Source organism: Cimex lectularius, unplaced genomic scaffold (genome assembly GCF_000648675.2).
Source record: "Cimex lectularius strain Harlan isolate CLEC.00 unplaced genomic scaffold, Clec_2.1 scaffold7, whole genome shotgun sequence".
Taxonomy (NCBI): Eukaryota; Metazoa; Arthropoda; class Insecta; order Hemiptera; family Cimicidae; genus Cimex; species Cimex lectularius.
The window spans coordinates 2,106,026-2,117,227 of record NW_019392731.1 but is presented as its reverse complement, the minus strand read 5'-3'; the positions used below and the strand labels follow the sequence as shown (position 1 = coordinate 2,117,227).

General features: G+C 33.1%; 1 protein-coding gene across 2 annotated transcripts; it reads right to left on the bottom strand.

The window, feature by feature from the left end:
* Positions 1–946: 946 nt before the first annotated feature.
* LOC106663924 (PR domain zinc finger protein 10-like) lies at positions 947–9,323 on the bottom strand. Of its 2 annotated transcripts, XM_014389172.1 has the most exons (19): positions 9,198–9,323; positions 5,492–5,572; positions 5,244–5,427; positions 4,929–5,179; positions 4,778–4,865; positions 4,574–4,717; positions 4,340–4,498; positions 3,963–4,263; positions 3,753–3,906; positions 3,432–3,528; positions 3,249–3,367; positions 3,064–3,188; positions 2,714–2,861; positions 2,445–2,630; positions 2,290–2,373; positions 2,061–2,234; positions 1,875–1,998; positions 1,553–1,638; positions 947–1,486 (listed from the first exon to the last, which is right to left on the bottom strand). In XM_014389172.1, the coding sequence occupies exons 2-19, from the start codon at positions 5,570–5,572 to the stop codon at positions 1,286–1,288; spliced, it is 2,706 nt and encodes a 901-aa protein (XP_014244658.1). In that variant the 5' UTR covers positions 9,198–9,323; the 3' UTR covers positions 947–1,285. The 2 variants fall into 2 exon arrangements, with proteins under 2 accessions (XP_014244658.1, XP_014244659.1); XM_014389173.1 differs by lacking the exons at positions 5,492–5,572; positions 9,198–9,323 and having other exon boundaries at positions 4,929–5,126; positions 5,244–5,335.
* Positions 9,324–11,202: the final 1,879 nt, after the last annotated feature.

The window sequence follows — 11,202 nt, the reverse complement described above, 5'->3', positions numbered from 1 at the left end:
TGGCGGCATGCTTACACACTCTCTGCAAGGAGTCAAGTTTCTATTTGTAACCTTGCTCTGCAAGGGGGGCTTTGACCCATGAGTAAGTGCCCGGGTGTCAACTGCTTATGATCTATGGTCCATCGGGTAAACGATTCCTCATTTCCGGTTCAGGTTCTCATGAGATCATCTACAGGTCAGGCTCTTAATATGCAAGAGGCTCTTTAGAAGACCCTGCACACTGACATCTTTCTTTTATCATATTTTTACTTATTCTGCTTAGTGTCAGAAGACGTGATTGCAATGGTCCAGTTGGGAGGGTGGCACTCCTGACTTTCACCACTTCGTCCACAACAACCATTGTTTTACTGAGGCATACAACTTGTAGTAAAATCAAAATCAATCAATATTTTGTGGATTACGAATACCACAAGCAAAGAGAAATGGTGCATAGTATTTTTCATTCTTCAATAATAATAAAGTATTATCGTCACAGCATTTGAATAAAAAAGTTCTTTTGTAAAATTATCTTTGGAAGTAAATGCAGAAAAACGATCACAATTAGAATCCTTTTCTGTTAATAGGGTATGCATATAAGTGCCACATTTCAATTTATTTCAAAGTGACAATGTTGTGTTTTAGATTTCATGATTAGGCCTAGAGCAAAAAATAAGATAGGATCAGGACAATGAGGGTAGAGACATTTGAGTCTAGAGTCATTCCATGAAGATGAGAGACAAAAAGAAGTGGGCGATCCTGAAAAGAATTTAAAAAGTGTTGGATTCCCTAATATTGAGTGCTTCGGTCAACAGCGGATTGTCTGTAAACAGTGAGTACACATCCAGCCTTGTTCCAAATGGTCTGGCAAATGGTTTGCATGAAATTACTGTTTATATTTGGGGCAGTCTTGTTGAATCGAGAACAGACCGTGACACAAGTAAAGGTACAAGAAATATATAAAAACAACTTTTAAATATTTAAATTGAAAATTGTAGGAAATCAATTTTAATGTATGTACAAATAATTTACATAGTAAAATACTACATTTACACAACATTAGCATACAAAACTTGTTTGTTTTCTTTATCACAGTACAGTAGTAATTTATAAAGATATTTCATTGCAATTATAATACATCTTGGAATGAATTACATATTATCCAAATGCTTAATCAAATAGTTGTAATTTAATTGAAGATTATGCAATTTAAAAAAAATTAAAAATGTCCTATTAACAAATAAAATAATCAGATTTTGTTTCCTATTTTAACTGTGTCATTTTTCAGTTTACTACTGATATTCAATAATCAATTTAACATATGGTTGTCGTTTGTTGCAGGGCTTAGAATTTGACAAGCTGAAATTGGGTCCCAAACTTCAATTGGACGAGCGAATGTGATGCCAGAAGACGTTTGATAAACTTTAAAATATTGGTCAGGTCGGCTGTCAATTATCTGGCTAAGCTCAGCCAAGGTTTCTGGCGATAAATCGGCTGACAAAACCTCTTCCTGAAAAACAGTAATTTATATTACTAACGGATGTAAAAGCCATGTTTAAAAAAAATTATACTTTACCTTTACAGCTCGTTTTAACGAATTAGCATCAATTATAAATTCCCCCTCAGAGAATACTCTATTATCTCCTAAAGATAATTCAAAATCTAAAAAAAAAATTGTAAAAATTAAATTTGTAATTATAGAAATACACAAGACAAAAGGAAAACATGCAGAGGGACGGCAATGACCTCAGCTGTTTGTTGGTCTATAAACTTCCCACTTTATTATTATTATGTAATTATAGAAGAAAAATTTTCACCCTATGATTATTGAACATTTTGTCAAAAATTTGACCATAAAATTTTTACAGGAAAATAAATATTTAAATAAAAATAATCACCTGTCATATTTGCATCTAAAGGGTTTTGCAAGAAAATGTCAGACGGATCTTTTCCTACATCATCTCTAAAAGAATCATTATCCTCTTCACAATTTGCTGTGTTCCTCTTGCTTTTTAATGGCACCTGCATAAAAAATTATAGATTTGTAATAAAAAAAAAAAAAAAATCACTACACAGAGCCATACTTGTAATGATTTCGGAAGTAAGTCTAAGTGACACTTTCTTTGGTGATTCAGGAGTTTTCCCTTGGATGCGTATTGTTTATAACACCACTGGCACGATTGTGGTTTTTTCATAATGCTCCCTACTGTCTGGCAATATGTATTGTTAAAATTGTTAAAATTATTTCCAGAAGATTCCTAAAAAAATGGGGCATTAATACAATAATATTTAACAAAGTTAATAGACACTCACAGCTCGTCCATTACTCAATGGCAATTTTTCTCCAGGGTGTGCTTTCAAAATGTGAAATTTCCGTTTTGTACTACTCATATATTTCTGAAGTGATAATAAAAAATTAGTGCCAAAAAAATTGTCTACATATTTTATGAATAAATTTAAAAACAAACCTTATCACAGTATTGACAATAATAATAAACATTATCTTTTAAAATTGGAAGATTTAACTCTGGAAGAGATTCAGGAGGTACTTCAGGATGCATTTTTGCAAGGTGGTTGACCAGCATTCCTCGTCTTTTAAAACCGATCACACATATATGGCACTTGTAAATGAATCCACTGTATTCTGAAGAATCCTGTTGGAAGGGGTAACAAAAAAAAAGAAAATGTTTACACTAATCATAATAATTTAAAGTCCTGGAATAAACTAGTAACCTACAACAGTACAAGGCACCACTTTTTTTTTAGTTTTAACTTTTTTTGGATCACCGTTTAAGTGGATGCGTTTCATATGCTGCACCATTTTGTCTTTTCTTTTAAATTTTTGCCCGCATATAGCACAAGAGAAATTCCTGTGATCAGAATGTCTGGAAACATCAAGCACATTTTGAATGTCCTACTTATATGTTTTTTTTTGTTTTGTAATGAACATTTCGCATTTGGATACCTTATTAAAATATTTAACTGAAAAAAGTACTTTTTTAAAGTATCACATGTGTAAACTTTTCACCCCCTATTTCAATAAGTTAATTATTATAATGAATGTAATATAATATTTTGATATCATACCCAACTTGATGTAATTTTAGTTTAGCCATATTAGGAAAACCTTTAGCGCATATTTGACAAATACACTTTCTTTTGCTATGATAAGTCCTTATGTGATTTCTTATATGCTTGTACAACCTGAATTTCTAAAAATAATAACAATTAAAAAAAAAAGATATAAACCCAAAAAATAAACCTTAAACTACCTTTGGGCAATGAGGGCAGCTGTAAACCCCATTGACAGCATGTTTATGAATATGATCTTTCAGTAATAACAAACTCATAAAAATGCTCTTACAAATTGGACAATCGAACATTTTTTTCGCTGAAAAATTTAATTCATAATTAATGCTTTTATTTAAAACATTCAGTAATATTTGAAAACATACAAGAATGCGTTTTCATGTGGCAACTCAACGCTGTATTACTTGAGAAAGATTTCATGCAAACTTTACAAAAGAAATTTTCTTCCTGCACTTGTACAGCCTAAAAATATAAATATAGATAGATAGAGAAATAGAAATGAGTAAGTGGAAAAAGATAAATAAATAATTAAAGTCCATACATTCACATTTAAATGACAAATACTAACAGGATTTTTACTCACATTATTATTAGCAAGTTTATTTTCATTATAATGATAATTTCTATTAATTTAGTACAAATTAGAATCACTTTATTGACATAAAATAAATCTTCATTATTTATACCTTAGGTTCAGTCATTAGATTTTTATCCTGTGAAACTTCGTTGTTTGCAAATAATTCTTCTGTTTCAATATTATCTGCTGCATGTGTAAGCACATGCAAGTTAAGAAGTGTTGCACTTGAAAAGGTACAGTTACACCTTGAACATTTCCACTCCCTAAAAAAAAAGAAAAAGTTTACACTGATCCTAATTTTTCATGTATTTATTTTTACCTAAATTTATTTTCTTCATTAACATTATTTAACTGTCGAGTATTTTGTTTCGCCAACTGCAGAATATTGCTCTGACCAGACTGTATCACCAAAACAGGCCTCCGTTTCTTCTTTGGTGGTACATAGCAAGGTAGGTTTCTTAAATTGGCATAATCTGGTTCGTACCAGACTCTAAGTTCTTCATTTACTTTGATCGGTTTTAGCGTGCTAAAATACAAATTTCTACCATGTTGATAAACAACTAGGTTTTGATCTTCTAAACAGGTTGCCGGCCGCACATATCTCATCCAATTACTCAGTTCTAAAATAATAAATATTAATAAACTTTAAATATTAATTTATTTTAATGGAACATTTTATGGGTGGAAATGACTTACTTTCATTTGAAACATCTAGCTTTTTAAAAATTCCATCGGTCGCAACCAACAGTTGTAAATTCTGTGTATCGACTGGGCCTTCATGGTTGACCAAAGCACCTTCCATGGGACCAAAGAGAGTCTTTTTAGGTAATTCTTTTTTTACAAATACACCATACTCTAAGAAAACTATTTTTTAGAAAAGGCATTTTCACATATATACTTAAATTTTTCAAATACATATAGTATTACTACCTCCTTTCTTTTTGCGATTTTTGGCAATCGTGTCTATGTAAAGATATTCTGCGGGTAGAGTCCCTCGAGCACGACACACAACAGGTTTATCATAAATGACCTTACAAACTTCTTCATCATCAGAGCTTGAATATGCATCTAATTCTAAACAATTAGTTAGTAAAACTAATTGATACTACTAATACAATTAAACTAATAGCTCACCGAAAGTTCTAGCACCTAAAACTTCATTTTCTAATTCATTAATTCCTTCTAATAACTCAGCTTGGACTGTGTTTTCTTTCTGGCTTTCCTAATTAAAAAATAAACATTTCAAATTTTAAAAATGAATCAAAGGTGAACTTAAGATACATACGAGTATAGAATTAACTTCAGCATCTGTGGACGATGAGACCGTCACAGTGGAGTCGGGAACATTTGCAACATCTTCAAAGTCTTTGGCTGAGACAGTACAAATATCGCTCTTGGGTAATGACGCAAATAAAAAGTTGTTGAAAACTGACCTAGGATCATCAATCGATGTTTCAACAATTTCTTGCTGCGCTATCTCATTCTGAAGTAGTAAAAGCGGATATGAAGAATTTTTATCGCAAATTTGAATTCCTCCTTTGAAAAAGAAATAAAAACTTGGTGTGATTAATAACTATGGAATAGTTGTATCTGATTTTACCTTGATCATTTATCACATGGGCATTACAGTCGAGGACAGAATGCGGAACTGATTCGACTGTATTTATAAGTGTGCCATCTTGAGAATCAATGTTGGCAAAACTCACTTGATTCTCAGTAAAATCATTCGGTAAAATTTCATCATTATTAGTTGCCAACTCTTTAGAATCATTTGTAGGATATACCTTTCAAAAATAAATAAATTGACTGATTAATTTTAAAAAAGTGTGGAAAAGTAATGGGACTTACTTTTAAAAGAAAAATAGAATTAGGTTCATATCCAACATCTCCAGGTTTCTCCTGGAGAGGATTTGTAGGATTAAAAGACATCTAAAAAAAGCAATATTATTTAATGTGAATTTTAATTTACTATAGTAAAAATTAACAAAAATCAAACAATATTGAAGTGCCGACAGGCACAAAAAATTATTTAAATGTTTTGAATGTTTTATGTGTAAAATATTTGACTACAGAGAAAACAAATAAAATTTGACATGTCTAGTAAAAGCTCACTCACTGATCATAGATCAGTAAAATAAATAAATTAAATTACACAATTTATTTCCAACTTTATCAGGTGCTGTTCTGTGGTGCACAGTGGCACAAACTTCAGCAATTAGACTTTCTTTTAAATAATTTATAGCATGTAAATACATAAAACTACATACAGCAAATATGTAAGTTTTTTTTCACTGTAAATTGACACTATACCATCACTACCCGGAGTACACAGATTAAGAGAAACCAGCCACCACTGGCAATCAATATGAGAAATTAAAGGGTAAATGAGGCCATCGTCATTTAAGGCGACATGGCGGGTTCTTGGGACGGAAATGTGGAAACAAGTAGCAGTAGGGTTAGGAGAATTGAAAACTTATTATGGAACTTTTGGAAGCAAGATCGAATCAGTTTGTTGACAAAGGTGATGTTGATGTCATTGAGGATAGTAAGGCTAGTGACACAGTAAGGAGCTTTTACAATTTCTGAGGATGTTTGATTGGAAGGATTGGACTTGCTGGATAATAGATGGCTTAGTTGAGTTTGAATGGCCAAAACAAATTTCAGTCCTAACAAATTTTGTCTGTTTTCTATCAAGCTGTTGTCTCTTAAGTCAAGGTTCCTTGTCAGTCTGTTGTGGTGCTAAATACATGATTTGAGATGTCAGAAAATCCTCGTTGATGATGTTCAGAGGATGGCAAGACTTTTATTAAAAATGTAAATAAACACTGGATACATTTTCCTCATTCATTTTGTCCATCAATTTTGGCACTTGTAGTGCCAGTGACAAAGTAGACTCAATGTGTTCTTGAATGTAGGAGGTTGCTTGGATAGAATATCATTGTCATCCGCTTAGGTAATAATAATGGTGTTGCAATGTATAGGAAAGTATAAATTGAATACAGGATGGAACCTAGAATGCTCCCTTGTGTGACACCTGCTTCTATTGGACTGATATATGACCTATTTATTGGCATACTTCTCTCTGAAGTGGCAGTGAGACAAATAAGATTTCTGTAAAAGGTAATATGAGTTTTTAAGTTTATAAGGATAATGAACCATAGTCTATCAACAGTCTGGGCAATCCAGGAACACACTGAAGTCATACTATTTTGTCCTCTAGAGCGAAGGAAATGGTGTCAACAACTCTGAAACCTTGCTGGTTCTTGGGGACAGATTCCGTGATGGTGAAAAGGAATGATTTTTTTATGAACCTAAGGCTGATTAATGTAATATATTAATATAATTTAAATGTCCTGTTCATATGTTTTTTTTTGCTTTTAAATAAATAATTAAAAACGTAAAAATTAGGAGTATTTTGTACATTTTATTTTGATTGCTCATTTACTTTGCAAGTTGAAACTTACATGTCCAAACACCTAACTACTGTCACTTTTTTTTTAACGAGGGTTTGCAACAGCAGAGGTTATATCAATTCTCGGAGTACCTGGTTTTTGGGTACCTATACTTGATCCAGGGCCACTGGATTCGAACCCGGGACCTTTACCTTACAATGATGAGTGCCGGGTCAATGCCTGAACTGTTATGACCACTTATTATTATAGTTACACATACAATACTGTATTGTACTATTGGGTTGTCCGGAAAATAATGCAGGATTTTAAGTTTTCATTAAAAAAAATCTATATAAAATATTCTGTTTACGTTTACAGGATTACNGGGAAATTATTTTGATTAAAGAACATTGCTTTAAAGTAACTAGTTTCTTTTTTTTTGTTTAATACCAAAATCCTGCATTATTTTCCGGACAACCCAATATAAACAATTAAAAAAAATATCACAATAATAATACAAATGATGAAACTTCAGCTAATATAAAATTAAATAGCTAATAAAGTTGCAATTGATCACACAATTAAGGTTGGTTAAGTAAACAGTTCACTTGTTGGCTAACCAACAAATTTGACAATGTATAAACTTTGACTATAATGACTTCATATTAAGAGTATTAGAGAGTAAGTAATAGTAGAGTAAGAGCATGCAATAATATAAATATATAGGAAATCAATGAGGAAAATGCTGACATGCCATCAACACTTGTGCCTTAGAATATCTTAAAAGAAGCTACACTGGCAAAAATTAATCATAACGTAAGTCAAGTAGCCGTTAAAGCATTATCCAAACTCTCCAAAACCTGGGTTAACAACCTACCAGGACAAAAGGGGGAATTTTGGGTAATGAAAAGGTAGTTACATGAGCCAAAGAAGGCCCTGAACTTGAGATAACTAAAACAAACGAAGAATCCTTTTTAAAAAGATAGTTCATGGATAATTGAGAGGTATTAAAAACCAGCTTCTCATCTGAACGTCGCAATGGCCGGGGTCTGGGGGTTCAGCCTTACAATTCATATCGAGAAATGTGGTTGTAGAGCTCCTTCAACCTGATGAACTGTAGGCTCAAAATCTGGATCGTTGAAAACAACTTACTGTGAGAAGGAACTATCTTTTTAAAAAGATTGAACAATACACTCAGTCCTCCATTTATTTATTTTTTTCACCACCATTATTTTATTTTTCTAACAAAGAAGAATCCTCTAACAGAGTGGATCAGGCACAGTAAGCAGTAAGATGATGCTAAAAAAATTACCTCATGCTAAATATAGACAGGGCTAAACTCAGAGGAGTGATAGGACTATTTACACGTCACTGGCATTTGAGAAAACATCTACACAAATGGGCAAATTTAATGATGACCCTATATCATAGATTGCAAAGCAACTGCTCAATGGATATACAAAGAAAAATCAAAGGAACTAGGCAAGTACAATAAGCCTGAAGGCTGCGATGCTTGCGGAACAAAACCCTCACTTCCTAGTATACACATAATCATCCAGGTAATATAAAATTGCTTTAACAGCTAATAACATAACAAACGGTCGAGAAGAAAATGCTTCAATTTGAAATTCGAGGTGTTTCCTATTATATGAGTTCTCATTATCTGCAGGAGATACGAATCAAGCATCACCGCTGTGTAATCTGTGCCACAATAATAATACATGTAATAAAACTTAATACAGCTAATATAAAATTATTTTAATAGGTAATAAAGGTGCAATTACATAAGTTAATGTCTTATCGCACTGATCACTTCTTGGCCATCCAAGATATTTGACAATGTATAAATTTGACTATAATGACTCGTATTAGGATTATTTCCATCCAATTAAACCAGCATACTGGAAATCAATGTAAATAAAACTGGAAGTTTTACAAAGGAAAGAGTGTTGCAGAGCAAGAGACTAGATAAGGCAGAAAACTTTGACCATTTTGTTAATAAATTCTCTTTAACAAGTAAAATAACAGAAATAATATAATTTTACAAATAAAATAAAACACTTAAGTTCCAGTCAAATATTAATCTATACATGCAAACAAACCAAGGAGTCCATAAGTGTCTGCCACATGGTGGTATAGATTATTTTCTTTCTATAACTTACTTTTTCATCTGGTCATATATTTCAAACGTGGATATTTAAGAAAGGTCAAAAATGTAAAATTGGACGAGGATCCTTTCATAATCGTCCGGTTTATTGTTAAAATAACTGAGAGGTGAGGCTGCTGTTAACTAAGCCCACTGTCTTTCCAGTTCCACCCACTGTCAATGATGACGGTAACGTTTTTTGACATCATAGCATGGGAGTTGAACTTGGTGAACATGGATCCATTTTCTCACAATAGTTTCATTTGATTTTAATATTTGAAATGTTACTATATTAATAGTAATAATAATAAGTCAGTGGCTTATTAGAGGTTATTTATACCCAGAAACGGAAGGATTCATCTTCGCAGTTCAGGATTAGGTAGTCGTTAGTAAAGTTTATAGGAAGTCTATTGCAAATAAGAGAAAAGTGCAAAATGTATAATTCCACAACGGACAACATTCAGCATATTGTAGCGGGATGTCTGTGCTTGCACCGAAGGAATATCTAAACCGACATAATAACGTGGCTAAGATTATCCATAAGGCAATATGCCGAAAATATCAAATGCCACAATCTGGACGCTATGAACTACCCTATTACCGGTATAAACCACCAGCACATAGAAAAGGTGACACCAAAATATATTGGGATGCCCAAGCAATAACAGACAGGACTGTGATTCACCACAAACCTGATATATTGGTATGGATAAGAAAACCGGAACGTCATATATCATAGATATGTATGACGTCATATATATGTCATACCTAATGACGGAAACACCCAAAAAATCCGGGCTGAAAAAATTCGGAAGTATCAGGCGTTTAGCTTTGAGCTGAAAGAAATGTAATTAAAGTGATGATTATATCAACTATAATATGTACAGGTGGTTTGGTACTTACTTAAAGCAACACTGACCAGTATTAGCAGTATAAGCCGAGCGAACTTGTTACGGAGGAGCAAAAGATAAGAAAGTTCTTAAATAGTTAAGCAGTTATATACATAAAGAAATATAATTTTAAAACGGGGTTGTGACAAATCACCCCCTAACAAAACTTTCCCTAAATAGATGAATATATTGAAATAATGATAATAAAGCCCTTCTCGGCAGCAGAGGGTTCATGGTAGTCATCCATGGTACCCACAAAAGATTCGAAAAGATAGTCGGGGGACCCAACTGTGACGGATGAAGGATTTGTGGCTTATGGATATCTGGAAACGATCGGGAATATTTAGAGAGACAGGTGCATAACAGTGCAGCAAAGATCACTAATCTAACACTGGCCAAACGCTCGAATCTACTGCGAGGGTGCATCCTTATTTCTGTTACCTACCCCAGGCAGTATTATAAAAAAGATAGTGGTGAACATGTCTACTGGGATCGCACAGTTCTCACAAACAGATCTCTTTACAGATCCTTTGTAAATTCCAGCCCGATATTATCTGGCGATGATAGAGGAAAGGTAAAGTTTTGTAATAGACATAACCTTGCCAGATAATAGGAATGTAAATCCGCTTATTCAGAAAAATGTAGAAAGTACCAACACGTTTCTTCTGAAATTGCTGCCTATTGGAGGCAGGTAAGCCGTGTGGAGAGGGTTCTTCAGGTGATGTCAGCCTCGGGCATTATTAACCACGTTTAGAAAAGGTCTGGATAAAGTGGGAATTCACCCCTGGAAAATTCCACAGGTACAAAGGGCTTGTACGGTATGATAGCCCGAATACTTACTCGGTTTCCACTATTTAAAGTATCTGATGGTTTCGATATTGTAACGGTAAAAGAACTCAAGTGTTATTTCACTGCCAAAAAGTTGAAGACACTCTCGTGACTTCGTGAATTACACAAAAGCACGATCCATACTTTATTTGTCACCATTATTTAAATTATTTTAAACTTCACATCTAATTCTGAATAATCATCAAAAATCTGATAAAAGGAAACCACCAAAGTTGTCTGAAAATGAAATAACTCAGTGCAGATCACACACAAATTTAGGTGTGCTGAGGTTTGAAGCAGTGT

Coding starts and splice junctions, on each gene's coding strand:
- LOC106663924 (XM_014389172.1), bottom strand. CDS start 5,572: ATGTCTTTTAATCCTACAAATCCTCTCCAGGAGAAACCTGGAGATGTT. Junction 4,718..4,777: donor TTTAGGTGCTAGAACTTTCG/GTGAGCTATTAG, acceptor CTAATTGTTTAG/AATTAGATGCATATTCAAGC. Junction 2,631..2,713: donor AAGTGGTGCCTTGTACTGTT/GTAGGTTACTAG, acceptor CCCTTCCAACAG/GATTCTTCAGAATACAGTGG.